Raw genomic sequence first — 17,842 nt, forward strand, 5'->3', positions numbered from 1 at the left:
GCAATGTTTACATTGTACCTTCCAAGTATCAGAGCGATCATCATTGATTTCAAGAAAAAACGCACATTTATCGCGATTGCATATCAAATTGGCACCCACTGTATATTCGCAGATATCAGCCCCCCTCCCAACGGCTTCTGAATTGTCTTTGCGAAGACTTTTCAAGCGCCCACCACTGGTAACAAACGTCGCAGATCGAGTCTATTTTACTGTCAATCGTTCGCGTGGTGCTAGACATGTTCATCAACACGATCGCTCGTGGACGCTTGCAAGACTCCTGCCGTCGCTTCATTATCGGCAACTGCTTCAACTCCAAGCGGCGAATCGTCGCAGATGATCTCCTCTTCTGATACTGCACGTGCAAACGAAGATGGACGAGATCATCCAGCGATCGACGCGCCCACCATCGCCATCTTGATCTCCATTAGAAGCTCCTTCCTCCGCTTCTTCCCACTGTTGCAGCGCCAGATGTACCCACTCGTCTTTCTCTCGATTGAGGTTACCCAGCATCTCTCGATCTCTACGTGTCATTTGATTGACATTCTAACACTCATAATGCAGAGTCCTCATCGGAATGACTCTCACAGCGGGGTCATATTTCTCCCATTCCTCATCGCCGACAGCACCATCCTCCACCCTCTCTCGCTCCGCCTGAGACACAGTCTAAGGCAACGTATTAACGGCAGCTGAAGAGGACCACCTCGGCCTTCTTCCGTCGTTCTTTTTTATCGGACGGCTCAACGATAGGGTCCGCTATAGGTAGATCGAGCTCGACACCCTGAAGGCGAATGAACGTCGGCTCGACTACGGAAGGTTCACCTTTCTCGAGTGAAGATAATTGTTAATCAGCGATCCCTGGGAGGTTAACAGCAGCTGTTCTGCACGAGCACGGATCCTGAGCAATACCCAGTCTCACTGGAAGACAATAGTGCACCGATAAGACAACTCATCCACACACAAGCATCGATCCAGCTTTATCAGAGCTCGGAGAAGAGGACCCGTTTAGGTGACTATAATATGCTATTTGGAACGGTATTGGTAACCAACAATAGCTGTTGCTCAATGCAGAGTAACTCACACGAACTCCTCGAACTGGTTGGGATACATGACCGTCTTCAAATGGTCTGTCCTTATGTCATCCATTTCCCTTCTCCCATGGATAGTTTCTCGCTGTGAAAACAATATCGCTGTTAATAACTCAGAATCGTTCACAATGACCTCAAGTTGCCGATAGCAACAACGTACCCGTTGTACGATGGTGTTTCGTTGCTCCTGTGCGAGCTTGTGCAGTCGCCGTAGTTCAATCTTCTCCTTCTCCCCATCGCACTCATAGTTGGCCCGCTTAAGTTCTTCAATCTGCTCATCCAGCCATTCTGAGTGACTGTCTTTATCCAGTGTTATGGATAGCGGAGCCTCACTGTCATTGAGTGAATGGGCAGTCTCAGAGGCAGCAGCAGCAGCAAGCTTGTGTGTTATCCAGTTATATTTCTCTGCTTCAAGACGGTCCATCGGCTGTCCAGGTCGCGCACAAAAGTGGACGTTCATAAAAGTTCGCCACCTTACTGAGTCACTGTTAGAGAGCTCGCGCAGGAGAATGCGTCTCTCGAATTCCTCTTGTCGTGCATAGAGATCGTAGAGACTATCAGGGATGGGTCGGAGATCATCATCATCATTCTCCTCCTCGTTGGAGACCTAGTTGATGGCCTCGTTGAAGTGCAAATACTGGTAGCCTTACGTACCCTAATCCCGTATCTTTTCTCGATGTCCTTTATCCTTTGACGAGATGCACTCAACTCTTGTGCAAGTTTGGTCATTTCCTCTGAAAAATTGAATCGTGAAGCTAATCACACGCTGTAGCACATGTACAGGAATCTTCTGATGAACACCTGTTCACCATGCTCAGGTAAATACTCGTCAAGCGTGGAGTCCTCAGCGCATCCAGAGGGCTGCGGACCCACCCTCCTGTTCCTCCTTCTCCTGCTTAATTCTCGCTACTTCCAAGGACAAATCGCTTATCTCGCCAACAGGTAACACACTGCACGATGACTGATGGCTTAGGTATCAAGGACAAGTAACCTACTCCCGAGACGTGACGAAGGTCTCCTCCGCCTCCCTCTTCACGGATTCCACCTCTTCGATGAACCCCTTGGCCTGGTCATTGAGTGGAATCACACCCGGCTTGAGGAGCTTTTACTATCACTTTTAGTAAAGCCTCTAACCTCTTTGTTCTTAGCTCGAGCCTAGCAAGGTCAATAGCCGACCTCGATGAGTCCCTTCTTCTCGCTAGAGCGTCTGATCAGGACCTATCCAGGTGACCGCGCGCCACAACACTCTCATTAGACGCTGGCATGTCAGTTGGTGCAGTAAAAGGACCATTAGACTTCTACCCTATCGGATAGAAGGAATCCAAGCTGGTCCAATCTCGAGATATTATGAGTGATCAACACATACCAACGATTCTGTATTGCTATAGTATAAGGGGCACTGGAGCGCCAATACCACACTTTTCACAACTTACGATAAGAAGCTTCTAACGATCTCTCCAACTCCTCCAATTGGGCATGTAAACAGCGATGAGGGCTGATGGAGGCCACCTGAGGGCACCACCATGAATGCTGAGCGCTGAATAGATCACTAACCATGAGCCTAAGGCGGCACAGTGTTGGCTGCCAACGGCAACTTGAAAGTGAGTTGATGCTTGGCGCGCGCGATTGACTTGAGACTCGCGGAAGCCATTGTAATCGATCTAACAGTCGGGGTTTCATTCAAGTCTCTCGTTGCATTGCGTGGCAGCACTCAGGGAGGTAGATAGTTTTTCTGAGATTGATTGAGCAACAAGGCGGGTGTGAAGTCTGGGAACCAATCCTTGTGAGGCGTTGCGGACTCTGGTACTCGCTCGTACGCGGAACGTATTTGACTCATCCGTTACGCGGATATATCGGTAATATATTCAAATTCTCCTCTCCTGCCCCTGCCTGAGACCGGGTTGGTTGCTCTTTTCTCTCGCTGCGTGCCCTGGAGCCGTTCAGGGTCTTCGAGATTTACAAGCTCATAATTATAACACGATACACCTTGCAACTGGAGACCAATGCAACCAAACCACTGTTGATCTTTGATCACCTTCGTGCTATTCATGAGAGATGTAACGGGTGGGCCTTTCAATGACAAGCGTCCCACACCAAAGCCGCGCGTTTCCGGCACCCCAGTGGCTTTAAGCGGGCGGGGAAAGTCTGCTTGTGATACCGGGTACGGCGGGGAACATGTCCAGTCCAGCAGTATGTGGGACATTTTCACAACAGGAGGAGAATGACGATACCAGTACACGAGCGAGGCGCAATACATCTTATGTGCTTCCTTAAGACATGTGTCAGCATCTACAGAATTTCATACACGTTTAATTTTCTCGGTGTTGCTGTTTTACAGGATGCCAAGATCGCGGCTGTGAGTTGTGTAAAGCCGGTGAAACTTATTGAGTGGTTTTTGTGACTCATGCTAATTACAAAGCGTTTCTCAAACACCCATCGTGGTGTTGTCAATTGTAGTACTTTAGTACGAACCATCAGTAGAAGCTCACCAGGCGAACAGTCACCAACCCGAAAGATCGAAACTTTGAAATGCTGGCGGGCCATCTCGCCGAAATTATCATGGAAACTCGAGTACAACGGAGGGATCAAAAAGGCAACTCTTCCAGTTAGTATCGGCTCATTGTTGCGGATTACTGAATGTTCAGCATCAGCAAAAAGTCGTCAAAGTCAACTGAGAGTGGCGGAAATTTATCATCATGTGAGTCAACCAAGGCTTCTTTCGCGACATCCTCCGTCATGTTATTCTACCACTAGCTCTCTGATAGCTCTCGTAGTTTGTCGAAAGATGGTTACCGTTTGAGCGGGAACTTCCTTGATCGTGGTCTTCCGTGATTCGAGGCCCGCAATGCGATATTGACGGGGATGGACTCCTTTTCAGTGAAGAGTAACAGTATCGTAGAGGACTCGCCAACTGCAACGGATAATGTGACTGACACCCACGCAATTTTGTGGCGCAGTGACGCTGTTTATCAGGGTCGCGTAGCTCGTTTGAAGAACCTCCTGGAAGGGAAGAAGCTGACTGTTCGGTCATTCAACTTGAAGGATACCGTTGGAACTGGTGAGCTCGGCTCGAAACTCTAAAGGTTGGGAAATGGGCGGCCTCAGGCTCGTTTGGTAGAGTCAGGGTGGTGAAACTGAAAGGGTCCGAAGATCAGTCCCCAATGGCCTTAAAAATGCTCAAAAAATCTGAGGTCATTCGGTTGAAACAAGTGAGTTTCACGCGCCATGAGATTGCCATGGACAAGAGCTCTCAGGTGGAGCATGTCAAAGCCGAGAAGAATATCCTGTCGATAATCGATCACCCTTACATCGTCAATCTGTGAGTTTCAACCGAATCCTGAGGAGTCGACCTTAAATGCGCCTTCCATACTCTTGCTGTTTCCGATCATCTCAATCACGTTTTCATTTCCAGGTTGATCTCCTTCCAGGACGAGAGGCGTTTGTATATGGTCATGGAGTATGTCAATGGTGGGGAGCTCTTCTCCTACCTTCGAAAGGAAGGCCGCCTTTCCAACGACCATGCTAAGTTTTACACAACGGAGATTATATTGGCATTCCAATATTTGCATGGTGTGACCTCGCCAAGAGTCGAACCTACGCCCTACCGTGTCTTGCTCCAGATCGTAACATCGCGTACAGGGACTTGAAGCCGGAGAACTTGCTGATTGACCCTTACGGTGAGACGTTTACCATGTGGCGATTTCGACTCGGCTCAGGGCATGTCAAAGTGACCGACTTCGGCTTTGCCAAGATTGTTGATGATCGAACGTGGACGCTTTGTGGCACCCCTGAATACTTGGCACCAGAGATCATACAGTCGAAAGGTGACGACCATAATGTTATCGTCTGCCCACTATAAGTGGTCGTATCAGGTCACAGCAAGGGTGTTGACTGGTGGGCTCTAGGTGTGCTCATATTTGAGATGCTTGCCGGTTACCCTCCCTTCTACCACGGAAGCGCCTTCGGGATTTATCAAAAGGTTAGTCACTGCTGAACTACTCGATTTGAGTGGTGTCATTTGCAGATTCTCGCAGGGAAGGTCGACTTTCCTCGATATTTCGATGTTAACAGTAAGGACCTCATCAAGCGGCTGCTCACACAAGACCTTTCCAAGCGGTATGGTTGTCTCAAGAACGGTGCCGAGGATATCAAAAAGCACAAATGGTAGGAAATCTTCCGGTTGGATGTCTCCTGCAGCTCATACTAGGTTTAAAGGTGTCGATTGGGCCAAAGTATTCACACGAGAGTTACCACCCCCTTATGTACCGAAAGTGAGAGGGGAGGATGATACATCTATGTTCGACAAGTGAGCTACGTTGCTTGTGTGATTTGACGGACGTGCGGTATGCCGATAGATACCCTGCATCAGCAGAAGGATCAACACCAAGCATCAGTGATAGAGACCAAGTGCTATTCGAACTATTCTGAGAACATTGTTGATGATATTACAGTTGCAATGGATATGAGCTGTACATATCGTCTTCTCATGGTATCTTGATATGGAAGATACTCATCGGTGTTCGAAACACATTATGGCTTGAATTGCAGTATAGTGCGCGGGGTTGGTTCAAGGGAACACTTACGATCCCTGGAGATACTCGTATCCTTGCAACTTAGTATTATCTATAACTAGGCCTTCGTGACGAAGGGGCGGAGTTCACTTAGTCCACGTCTATTGATTAGATCAATGAATTTGACCTAGGTCCCCGGTTCGATTCCCGGGTAGTCTACCCGGGGTAGAACATGTTTCCGTCATTGAAGTTTTTCGTGCATGTCTTTTCGAGCTGTTCGTATAACCGAGTTTTCTGATTTTTGCATACACAGCATTTAGAGGAGTCGTTTGATCTATCTGGCAGTCTCCGACGCTCGGCAATCAAGCCAGATTAATTCTGCACGCACGCACGACGCGAAAGTGCCTGTTATTGCGGTATTATACCGCCGGTATATGCTCCGCTCGCTTCCCTCGCTCCGCAATTACTTGTTATTATAGTTATTAATTATAGTAACACTACTGCGAGAGCAACTTGAAACGTCTGAAAATCACGGTTAGAGCAAGTTGACAGTATTGCTGTTTGCAGCGATTTGCGAATCATTCTGCAGCGTCCCGATCATCCCCAATCTGACAGCAATCAACTATCGCGACTCACAGATTAATTTCCGAGAGGAGAAGAACAAATCAGAGCATGTGTTTCATTCTTTGCAAACTCCGAACGCCTCTCTGTTGCTTACTTCCTCGCTACGACTACTGTGCTTGTCGGTCCTCGAGTCGGCCTCCTCCAATTCAACGATGTTGTAAGTACCGTTCTTCCCCAGCCACGAAGATTGTATCCTTCGCCACAGACTATCATGACAAGGGTCTGAGGGCTCCTCGACCAACAGCGAATCAGTCTGTCGAGCATTTGGTATCAAGAGCCGTACCAAAACCAACGGCACCAGTGGTGCGATACACGATAACAGACTGGCCTCCCAAAGGCGAGAAAACTTAGATCCCTCGTTCGGAGACCCATCAGGCGTGACCCCGAGATGATCGAGAATCACAGCGCCAAAGTAGCCAGCTAAATTAGCACTGAGATTACTCGCCCCAGCGAGCAAAGCGTACATGGTAGATTCCAAACCGCTAGGGCAACTTTGACTGAGCAAAACAATGGCAGGCATCCAATTGAACTCACCGAGTATGATACCAAGAGCCGAAGAGGAGATAACAAAGATTCTATCAGAAATTCCGAGGTGGGTAATGTTGAATCGAGTGTAGACGACAATGTTGAGCAGACCAACAGTAGAGCACAAGATACTGGAGAACGAGAAGATCCATGGGTAGCGCCAATGTTTCATATAACGATTATAGATGTACATCCCCCCTAGGCTGCAGATAGATGCGACAATCCCTGAGGAGAATATCATATCATACTATACTCCAACGGCAGAACTGTGTATGAGCATGGGCTCGACTCACCAAGGGCTGTCGTGTAGAAGACTGTGTCAAAATGAGGGCCCTCAGGATACTGTTCGGGAGTGTCTGTGAAGAAGTAGAAGGAAGCACCATGGGTCCCAAAGTGCATCTAAATGTTGGTTTTATGGCAGTGTCAGGGCGGAGGGACCCAGACTTTGTTACACAATTTTGTATGAACATGAAGAGGTTTTGCTTGGCTATTAGAGGCCGCGTCAACAAAGTAAATAACGATACAACGACGAGGCCAAGGATGCCGGCGGCGAGACATTTGCGCTGTAACTGAAACATCACGCAGAATGCCGCTGTGCGGTATGCTTCCCTCCCACACCGCTGTCACAGGGCTACCACCGCGCAGAGCGATGCAAAGATTATCTTCTACTTGAGCTCATCTACCCAAAGTCGAGAAACTAAGATCCAATTGCACAATCTCACCTGTCTTTCAATGATGGAGTAAATCGCCAAGAAGATACCGCCGACACCGATTACGAGTGACAAACACGTCATCTCCCAGAAAACAAGTTTTCTACTTCCATCAGGTTCATTCCGAGCGGAGCGAGGTTCTCCCAGTAGATTGAAGACGATTACGGGCAAGAGTAGTGCTGCGAACGGCATCGCCAACCAATAGACCGAGAATGGACCGATGGTGTCTATAAGAGGTCCAACCAGTAATACGCTGAATGTTCGAAATACTGATATGCCGACCCATACGAAAGTGATCAAGTCGGGGCCGCATCTAGGGCACTCCTTCAATTTCGCAGCGTACATACCCTCTGACAGAAGATCACATATCGAGCACTGCAAAAAGATGCAGAAATAGCAGACTAAGGCAACAGCAAGTATCACCGGCCTTATAGCAAGAAGAAGCATTGCAAGCAGGGCTATAATTGTCGATATGAACATATAGGGTAGTTTATGGAAAGCGAATAGAGGCAGACGGTCACTGAGGAGGCCAATAAGAGGCTTGATGCTCCAAGGGATGTTAATGGCACTCCGGTATACCTGGAAGGATAATTGACAATTTGGGGGGAATAACGGTGATTATAGTAAGGTACGAAGTGTGCGATATGGCATAGGCGTCCCAGCTATCGGCAAAGGCGCCACAACGGTTGGCATAGCTGCCCCAAGTATAGGTCACGGTATAGTGCCTTGAGGATTGCCATATATGGCCTAACGATTGGCATAGCCGTCTCGAAGATTGGCCTAGCCGCCCCGAAGATTGGCCTCGGTACCCCAACGACTGGCATAGGCGCTCCGGCAATTGGCATGAGCGCCCCAAAGATTGACGTCGGTACCCCAACGACTGGCATAGGCGCTCCGGCAATTGGCATGAGCGCCCCAAAGATTGACGTCGGTACCCCCAACGACTGGCATAGGCGCTCCGGCAATTGGCATGAGCGCCCCAAAGATTGACGTCGGTCCCCCAACGACTGGCATAGGCGCTCCGGCAATTGGCATGAGCGCCCCAAAGATTGACGTCGGTACCCCCAACGACTGGCATAGGCGCTCCGGCAATTGGCATGAGCGCCCCAAATATTGACGCCGGCGCCCCAACGACTGGCATAGGCATCTTAACGATTGATATTAGCGGCGGCGCCCTCAGGATAGCAGCCGTGGTGACAGCGGGAGGGATACACAATCCGAATTTATCGTGTAATTGTGCGCATCGCCAATATGATATGCAACTGCGATCATAGCTACATCATGCCTCAAGCTTACTCATAACGCTATAAGGATCATAAGCATAGGCCTCATGCTCAGCATTGCCATGCTCCTTTTGGCGATACTTCGATAAGCATGAACGAGGAATTTTACCGACATTCTCGATCTATGAACAGCTAATGCTATTCGGATGAGATTATGCTAGAGCGGCGACGTTCGCGGAAACAAGACAGATCGCATTACCTCACCCTCTTACCTGCAAATCTGTGCCGGACACCTTGTACTCACGCAGGACGAAATCAATAGGCGTTCCGGCCAAACCACCGTCTCCTCCGCCGCATACGAAGCCTTTCAGTATGTGTTGTATTATATGCAACCCTATGAGGAAACTACAGCCGAAAATGGTACGCAGTCTATAGAAATAAGGCTGCTCCTCTGCAGCGGACTCGGTCATGCGAGACGGGAAGACTGAGACTGAAGCCATTGAGTGGATACTGAGTTGCATGCTAATTCCTAGGGTAGGTCTCAAGATCTGACTCGAGGCGAGAGCACATTCAATGGTAAGTTGCTCACACGTCCACAGTGTTCAAAGAAGCGCGATATGGTACAAGCTGTAGTGAGTGAATGAAAACGTCTGATGACACTAACTCAACACATCCAGCCTGGATCATGATCCAGGTGATGGTGGAGGCTTGAGTATGCAGACGAGGTATATTCCGAATGGTTTACTCGGAATGAGTGATAATGCTACCAGATCAGGAGAACATCAGTGTCTCATGTCATCGTCTTCGGATTCCGATATTAAACAGGTGCATCTTGTCCGAAAAAAAATTGACGGCAACGGTTCCAGCTAACGACTGCTCCCCAACAACCATGGCGGTGGAGAATTGAGCAGTCGAATAACGGTCCCGAAAGGCTCGGAATCTCAATTCTACAGCATTTCCAGGTCAAATTAACTTTTAACCAACAAGTTTAATTGTTTGCCTACTCGTCTAATGTTTTACCTTTATCGTTAACATTGTACTCGGGGTTCCAATCGAATACCCAAAAAGATTAATGTTATACCCATTTTATTTGAAAGTTGAAGAGTCTAGTTTAAGCAATGGATGCCACTACCACCATGTAAGTCCGACCAACACCAAGGGCCTCCAAACTAGTGACCCTCGGATGGTAATGTGTTGCTATTTCCAACAAACCGACTAGGAACAACCAGGGAATTGCGATAGTTGATAAACGCAACAAATGATGTACTTTCTCGTAAGAATATCCTTCTGAGATGATGATGATGATGACAATCTATGGATACTAGCTCATGGCAGGGTATCTTTTCGTTCTACAATTACACAATAGTTGTGATGACTTCAATAATAACAGTAAAGCAATTCTCCAACAGCAACAACAAGCCACGCCGAAAACAACAGTAACGTCTTAGTCGCCACGAGCAACGTCTGTGACAGCGCTGACTCCAGCTCGTTGGGCGGGGCCAATGATAGTGTTAGTCTACACGATCTCGATGAGTAACCAGATGACTATATGATGACTTGAATCATATGTAGGATGAGAGATGGTAGGTGACTAGATCCAGAATGGGCTTGGTCTTTCCGATAAGTCCCTCATGAGGACCTCGTCTGGTATAGTCGCTGTGTACTTCCTAGCAGGATGTTCACCACCATGTACTATTCTCATATACAACTCCTCGGCTCTCTGTCGTCGTACTTCTCCTTCTCCATCATGCTCCTCAGGATCCGAGTCCACAGCAGGATCCTCAGCAAAGGACGAGCCCACGCTTCCTGTAGTGAAATAATCAGTATTGGTGGATCGCTTCGCTCCGCCTTCTGCTGTGTCAGCAGACTCCTCCCGTACGGCAGTGAGCATCTCGCCAGCCAGACAAGTCACCTGTGAGTACACATACAATAATGAATACCATCAACGCCACGACTTCTACACCAGAAACCCGATGCCTCCCTCACTAGCCTACCTCGTTGCTTCCTCCGGCAGCCTGTCGAAACTCAGCGTCATCCATCTCAGCAAGGCACTCCAATACCTGGTACGAATCAATACTCCCAACTCAAGCGTCTACTCGATAACTCCGCTAACCCCCTGCGAGATCCTCTATATCCACATACCGGATATTATCATCTATATATCCCGACCATACATACCCAACTATTCTGCTGATAAGATTCATCCCAGGGATCCAAGCCGTATGCTAAACTCATCAAACATGGTTTCCATACATAATCAAAAATGCCGCGTATGTGAGGAGGCTGTAACGATCATTGCGAGAACTACATACGATCATGCCGAGATCACACCACTACATGAGACCCTCAATGAGCCCATTACCTTTCCTGCCACCATAGGAGAGGGTCTACCCCCTCCTGGAGAAGTGAGTCGAGGCATCAGCCAGTCGAGTAAGCCTAGGGAGTTCTCCAATGAAAGTAATTTCGAGGAGCCCTCGAGCTTTCCACCATTCACAGTCAATAGCTGTGGAACTTCCATATTGCAAAGGACGATGAAGACCTGTGCCGCAGTATCAGCATCAAGAGCATGAGGTATATGGAGGGTCCTGAGAAAAAATGCAAATCCCGCGACGCTTCGCTCCGCCTTATACTCTTACCTTGACTTGAGCTCGATAATGAGTGGCAATAAATCGTCAGCTTGATAATATTCATTTTCGCAACAAGCAGTGACAATTGAAGCCAATTGTTGGGTCTTCAGTTTACCTGTCAATAACAATCCATCATCACATATCAGATTCCAATTGAGGAACCATGACCACGTACACTACGGTAGTATTACTACCTATCAATGATCCTCCACTACTCTCTCTCGCTGCCCTCATAACTAGCCGTAAAGGGCCTCGCATAGCAGCTATACTATCAATGACCGACACCCAATCGGAAGGAGTTAGTTCGGCTCTTTTCTCCAAGACCGAGTTGGCCAACAGATCAGCGACATCCGAGTGCTTAGCCCCTGAATGTGAATACAAGTATAACGAATGCTTCCATCGAAAATGACCTGCTTATTACCTCGTTTGGCATACACTTGTAAAGTAGTAACCAAATCGATGCTCTTGAAAGTCGACACTGCTCGAGGTAGATGGGATGATACCCTCGACAGGAGCAAGTCCATGAGCTCATCTCTATCCGGAGAGGTGGCACATAGATTAGAGAACGATCGCAAGAATAGAACCTGAAAATCATCAGGTCTGTCGATGTGATTGACTGAATATTCAGTGCGGTGCGGTATTGAAATAGCATATCATGGTATTCGAACCATCACCATATGTGGCGAACAGTCACGCGCTACAAAAAGCCATCCATAATATTACCAAACTTTCCGCCGAGAACTGAGCAATCCTTCTCTTCGCCTGTGCCCCCATCGCCCTCAACAAATGAGAATCAAAAGGTTTCCTTTCCTCCAACGGGGTATGATGTCGATGCCTATCGAAGCCCGTCGCCAACATTTGCAATTCTCGTGCCGTGCAGTCTCGAAGTACCACTAAGGGGCCACAACAGTAGAGATATACTCACAGATACAACAGGAGAGGCATTCACAGCACACAGAATGCGAAATGGGAATTTATCACACATCGGAGGAATATCAAAGACTCTTTATCAGATATCAGAGGAATATCAAAGACTCTTTATCAGATATAAGAGGAATATCAAAGACTCTTTATCAGATATAAGAGGAATGTCAAAGACTCTTTATCAGATATCAGAGGAATGTCAAAGACTCTTTATCAGATATAAGAGGAATGTCAAAGACTCTTTATCAGATATCAGAGGAATATCAAAGACTCTTTATCAGATATAAGAGGAATATCAAAGACTCTTTATCAGATATAAGAGGAATGTCAAAGACTCTTTATCAGATATCAGAGGAATATCAAAGACTCTTTATCAGATATAAGAGGAATATCAAAGACTCTTTATCAGATATCAGAGGAATGTCAAAGACTCTTTATCAAATATCGGAGGAATATCAAAGACTCTTTATCAGATATAAGAGGATGTCAAAATGCAAGCAGCGTTCGCCCTCCCATTGATATAAGAGGAATGTCAAAGACTCTTTATCAGATATCAGAGGAATGTCGTCATGATGCCTTCCAGCAGCAGCAGCCGACGGCGGCGGCGGCGGCGGCGGCGCTTTATCAGATGTGCTGTTGTGTTGAATCAATGCCTTCCAACTTCCCAAAGGATATAAGAGCAAGAGCTACATCACGAGCGCTTTATCAGATATAAGAGGAATGTCAAAGACTCTAACGGATCAGATATAAGAGGAATGTCAAAGACTCTTTATCAGATATCAGAGGAATATCAAAGAATCTTTATCAGATATCAGAGGAATATCAAAGACTCTTTATCAGATATCAGAGGAATATCAAAGAATCTTTATCAGATATCAGAGGAATATCAAAGACTCTTTATCAGATATCAGAGGAATATCAAAGACTCTTTATCAGATATCAGAGGAATATCAAAATGCAAGCAGCGTTCGCCCTCCCATTGACCTACACGTAGCTAGGACCGATAATGCATCGAACGCTCTCGCGGAAGTGTCGCCATGATGCCTTCCAGCAGCAGCAGCAGCCGACGGCGGCGGCGGCGGCGGCGCTGGGAGGACGATGTGCTGTTGTGTTGAATCAATGCCTTCCAACTTCCCAAAGGAATACGCAGCAAGAGCTACATCACGAGCGCTGTACACAGAGGATGGATTAGCCATCGACAACACTGCTAACGGATCGCTATCCTCTGGGGCCTGACAATAATACAAATCGATCACCCGATCGATATTAACATCACTACCAGTGTCAGAGCCTTCAATGCATCTTCCCCCGCTCTACTAAGCCTATCTGCAATCGCTTCGAAAATTGGCTCGTACACCAAGTTCAACCTAAGGCGGCACCAACAAATTTCCCATGTCGATTTATTCATCATCATCTCATCACTGAAACCCTATCCACGAAAGAGGACTCTCTCAACAATGTCGGTTCCCGAGAACTCAAAAAGGAAACTTTATGCATATCTACATTTCCAACCCAACGATAAACAATATTACCGTGCAAAACTAGAACAGTGCAGACACAGCTGCTGAGGCGTGAAATCGTCGATCTTCATCAGACTCGTTTCAGCCAATGCCTTCAATGGTGCCTCCAAATGCCTCGTCCTTGTCGAGGCATATGCATCGAGTAGCCTGACGACACATATGCGATCATCACCTCGGATGATGACCAGAGCCTCACCTCGCTAGGGCTTCCGCGTCACACAAATTTATCGTTTTCACAACACGATCTGACATCTCTTCAGTGAATCGATCAGTCAAGAATCCGAGTTGAGCCCATGATGTACACACCCTGGATATCCAAGCTATAAGCACACAAGATACGGAATAGGTCCGTTCCTACTTTGCTAGTTCAGGAGCGGTCCAGCTATCCATATCCATCACTATCGTATGCTTCAGTCGCTGGAACAGGTATATGTGTTTCCGATGGATTTTTGCAAAGTTTTCCAGTATTTCGAGAATCGACGTTTTGTCTCGGACGTTAGCCATCGCGGGCACCGACTTATACTTCCGCCAAAATTTCTGAAAAAAAATGTCAAACAACATCAAACAACCACATGAATAAATACGATACACACATGGAAGACGACGATGTAGCAAATATAATGCAAAGTAAAACATGTGTTCAAACGAGTCCGAGATGTTGGACCTGGGATTCGAACCTACGACCGACTCCACCCTATAGTCACAAGTGGTGAATTCTATGAGTAATTTTCAGTGAGCTCTATCGTGATGATATACTTCTTCCCAGTAATACAAGATCCCCTCACTACCATGTCGAGGGGATACTTATCCGCAGCCTTCCTGATGAGCTGTTGAATACTCGGGCTCACTCCTTCTAACATGTTCTGACTAATGCCCGATACGACACAGTTCGCGTCTCCTAAAAACAACACAGTTTAACCTGATTCCATCACACTTCATTCATTGAAGTTCATTATGTCCATCAAACGGCATGCGAAGAGAACACAGATACGTCGAGTCGCGGACTCATTCCTTATTATCAGTAAGATTCGCAAAAGGAATGGTATTACTTTTGTCATCTCGCCAAGCTGCCGAGTACTGCTGCTTGAGGGCGTAGTCACTGAAAACGAGACATCTAGGTCTGTCAAGCCTGCAACCCCTTAGAGCGGATCACAACGAGTCAAGGATTACCTGTTGGATGTGGTAGGGAGGGTAGGGAATGTATTGTCCTCACGATGCAGTCCTGGTGGTGATCCCGTACCTACGACTGTCTATCGCTCAAAGTTGACTCCGAGATGGATCATTATGAAACTATATGGAAAGTGAAAGCGGATGGATCATGCTGATAGAGATTCGCGAGATGAACAAGGCCACACATTACATGATATTCTCGGGCGTGGTCAGAATCCGAAGCATCGCTTTAACAATCGATATACTACTAAGGTACCGAATCACAGTACGAAAGATATCACGCGAGTTCCAAAGTGATTCTACGGTACGGCTGCCTGGATCAGTCTGAGCACTGAGCTCCTCCGAAGTATGCACAATACGAGAAAAGAACCCACGACCTTACGATACCTCGATTACACCCCCACCCACTAGACCATAATGACTCACTACATGTCAGCTTATTAGAGAGACACGGCTCGTTCCTGTCATTCAATGCTCGAGCAAGGTTCTCTATCGCATAAATACGTGAACGATGAAACATGAATGGAAGAAATAACAACTGGGATTGAGACAGGCGGCCTATCTAACACCTCCCATTCGTGCTTTGCTATCGAGTGTTTCGGCTCAAGACGGCTACAACAGCCTATCAACAAAATGACGCCGCGTAGAGCTGCCTATGGAGCAAGCCTGCTGTAAGTCAACATGCCCTCACTACGGAGACCCAGGTTTTGCCAACTCGCCAAACTTGGCAGAACTACTTTTTGCTTGGCCAAATCTAAATTTGGCAAAATGCGGTACAGACCCCTCCGTAGACGGGAAAACACCAACTCAGGAAAAATACCAACCGAATTCCACAAAATTTTCTGCTAATGGCGCTTCGCCAAGCTTTGAAATGCGCTCGCCCGTACGCGGAAACCTGTCCCCTGTACCAGATTATGCCAAGATGATGTTGGTGATTTGAAATCACTGATTTCTGCGGAGCACCAGGTTTCGCCAACTCACCAACTTTGGCGATTCCTTGTTTCTAGGAAATTTAAGCAATTTGGCGATATGCGTGATACGGCCAGGATTTTACGGGATTTCGCCAAGCTGGTCGGCTCGCCGTATAGAATTCAGCGCATCCGCTGAAATCTGCACGGAATCGTCCGCCAAGTCCGCTCGCCGAAGTGATCTATTCTGCGCTTGGATCCAGGTTTTGGCAACCTTGGGTCGCTGGAATCTGCGCCAGGCCGGGGAATCGCCAAAAATTTGGTGAAACTCGCAGGTTTGGCCAAGACTATGACGTGTTTTGCCTAATCTTTGGCGTAATACCGGTGAAATGCAGATTTCACCGAGAGTTGGCGATATGCCGCTAGGTATATGCTGAGGCGTTCGAATACGGTATGTATTACAGATATCGCCAATTGAGGTGCTCAAATCTGTTACTGACACTGATAGTGCCAACTTCGGCCCTTGAAACCTGCATGCTGTAAAGGACTGCGGAGGCTTGTCAGTTTCACTCTGCTTCTCGGCTTGCGCTCCCCGGACACTTCTCTTACGGTAAGAGTCTTACCTGCTATACTTTACAAGCAGGTTGTTAGGTTAGTTAGCCGAGCAGCGTGGCTAAGTCAGCTCTTGAGCGGTCGTCCCGGGGTCAAGAATAAGGGGAGGCACTTCTTCGCCGAATATTCAACTACGTATGCTCATACGTTGCGCGCTCACATTGACTAACAATTATCTAGTAAGCCATCAGACTGTTACGCGTACATGTGTTCTGCGGAGGTTTGTCCACTAGTGCGTATATCATGAGATTTTTATAATAATAATAATATCATTATAATGCAGGTTAAGGGCTCGAGCACTAGCATGAGCTCATGTCACGACTGTTCGAGAATGCGGCTCGAAGTTACCGCACTTTCTATCTCCTTTCACGTCGTGAACTTCATGACTTCACTCACTACGCAACACAACAAGCAATTCATTCGGAAACGATCAAAGAAACTCATCGTTGCTGTCATCTTGTCACTGTTGTATCTAACTAGGCAAGCAGCTTACAGAAAACACAGAAACTTCCATAATATGGAAGTTTCTGTGTTTCTGTTTTCTGTTTCCCCTGGAATCCATATCAGTCCCTTACCTTGCGACAGCGTTCCGTGATTAAGCAGTACTGCTTTCAAATCTATCATACTACCCCTAAGGTTAGCCAAAAGGTCAGCGTAATAATCAGTGCTACACAACCTATAGACTGTGACACCACCCATCGGGTTAGTCACGAGGTCTCGAAGCCCGATCATAATGAATACTGCTTCCAAATCTACCATACTATTGATTTGCGCCGGTCCTATTGATCGATGACATCGATTTGAGATCGTCCAAGGCGGCCGAATCCGAGTATTTTAGAATGTTTTTGATCGATTCGAGTAATTAAATACCCTCCGACTTGAAGGTTCCGAGTATAGAACACCCGACCTCCCGATCTGCGGCACGGACCTCGAACCACTCCACCATAGTTCTTACAAAAAATGGGATGTCATCATCGCAGCCAATCGAGGACCTTTCTTCGTCTGACATGCTTTAACGACCTGGAATTGGCGAAACCTGTAAGGTGTAGGTATTGGCGAAACAGGGTTCAGTACCGTCTTACACCAACAAGGAACTTGGCCAAACCCTGCGTATCCCGGACTTCACCAACTTTGGCAAAACCCGTATGTCGCAACAACTATGTGGCGAAATTTTTCGCTATGCCTGGTATTTCGCCAAATTGTTCGAATCTGTCCCTGCCATTATATTGCCTAACAAACATGTCCAAGAGTCTTGAAACCCGTTAGGTGTCATTTTGGCGAAATCCGGGTTGGCGAAACCTGTATCACCCTTCTGCTTGATCAACAGGAGCGGACGACTTTTCTCAAAAAATTGAGCGAAATGAAAGTTTTCTGGTAAACTTTGGCGAATCCTACAAGTTGTA

General features: G+C 47.2%; 4 protein-coding genes across 4 annotated transcripts; 1 reads left to right on the plus strand and 3 right to left on the minus strand.

The window, feature by feature from the left end:
• Positions 1-543: 543 nt before the first annotated feature.
• Positions 544-1,545, minus strand: Pmar_PMAR011647 (hypothetical protein; the record flags this gene model as incomplete). The annotated part of the gene is made up of 6 exons (XM_002773754.1): positions 544-651; positions 701-778; positions 820-895; positions 1,079-1,170; positions 1,246-1,373; positions 1,419-1,545. The coding sequence occupies 6 exons, from the start codon at positions 1,543-1,545 to the stop codon at positions 544-546; spliced, it is 609 nt and encodes a 202-aa protein (XP_002773800.1).
• A 2,402-nt stretch (positions 1,546-3,947) lies between these two features.
• Positions 3,948-5,395, plus strand: Pmar_PMAR011648 (cAMP-dependent protein kinase catalytic subunit, putative; the record flags this gene model as incomplete). Its single annotated transcript, XM_002773755.1, has 10 exons — positions 3,948-4,010; positions 4,059-4,143; positions 4,191-4,294; positions 4,340-4,404; positions 4,498-4,655; positions 4,706-4,762; positions 4,802-4,909; positions 4,958-5,064; positions 5,110-5,249; positions 5,293-5,395. 10 exons carry the CDS (start codon positions 3,948-3,950, stop codon positions 5,393-5,395), a joined length of 990 nt encoding a protein of 329 aa, XP_002773801.1.
• Positions 5,396-6,143: 748 nt separating this feature from the next.
• On the minus strand, positions 6,144-9,148 carry Pmar_PMAR011649 (conserved hypothetical protein; the record flags this gene model as incomplete). The annotated part of the gene is made up of 6 exons (XM_002773756.1): positions 6,144-6,204; positions 6,315-6,970; positions 7,039-7,144; positions 7,198-7,314; positions 7,468-8,034; positions 8,951-9,148. 6 exons carry the CDS (start codon positions 9,146-9,148, stop codon positions 6,175-6,177), a joined length of 1,674 nt encoding a protein of 557 aa, XP_002773802.1. The 3' UTR covers positions 6,144-6,174.
• An 829-nt stretch (positions 9,149-9,977) lies between these two features.
• Pmar_PMAR011650 (hypothetical protein) lies at positions 9,978-15,461 on the minus strand. The gene is made up of 16 exons (XM_002773757.1): positions 15,346-15,461; positions 14,920-14,989; positions 14,799-14,848; positions 14,538-14,647; positions 14,108-14,286; positions 13,946-14,056; positions 13,762-13,896; positions 13,509-13,596; positions 13,218-13,461; positions 12,029-12,198; positions 11,727-11,889; positions 11,500-11,670; positions 11,315-11,420; positions 11,041-11,263; positions 10,673-10,738; positions 9,978-10,590 (listed from the first exon to the last, which is right to left on the minus strand). Exons 1-16 carry the CDS (start codon positions 15,437-15,439, stop codon positions 10,270-10,272), a joined length of 2,301 nt encoding a protein of 766 aa, XP_002773803.1. The 5' UTR covers positions 15,440-15,461; the 3' UTR covers positions 9,978-10,269.
• Positions 15,462-17,842: the final 2,381 nt, after the last annotated feature.

This window comes from Perkinsus marinus (genome assembly GCF_000006405.1).
Source record: "Perkinsus marinus ATCC 50983 genomic scaffold scf_1104296958712, whole genome shotgun sequence".
Taxonomy (NCBI): domain Eukaryota; phylum Perkinsozoa; order Perkinsida; family Perkinsidae; genus Perkinsus; species Perkinsus marinus.

Excerpts from the sequence above, each read along its gene's own strand:
- Pmar_PMAR011650 (XM_002773757.1), bottom strand. The coding sequence starts at position 15,439 with ATGTTTCATCGTTCACGTATTTATGCGATAGAGAACCTTGCTCGAGCA. Across the intron at positions 11,671-11,726 it reads ACAAGTGTATGCCAAACGAG|GGGCTAAGCACTCGGATGTC; the intron begins GTAATAAGCAGG and ends ATTCACATTCAG. Across the intron at positions 10,739-11,040 it reads CTCCTATGGTGGCAGGAAAG|GTATTGGAGTGCCTTGCTGA; the intron begins GTAATGGGCTCA and ends GATTCGTACCAG.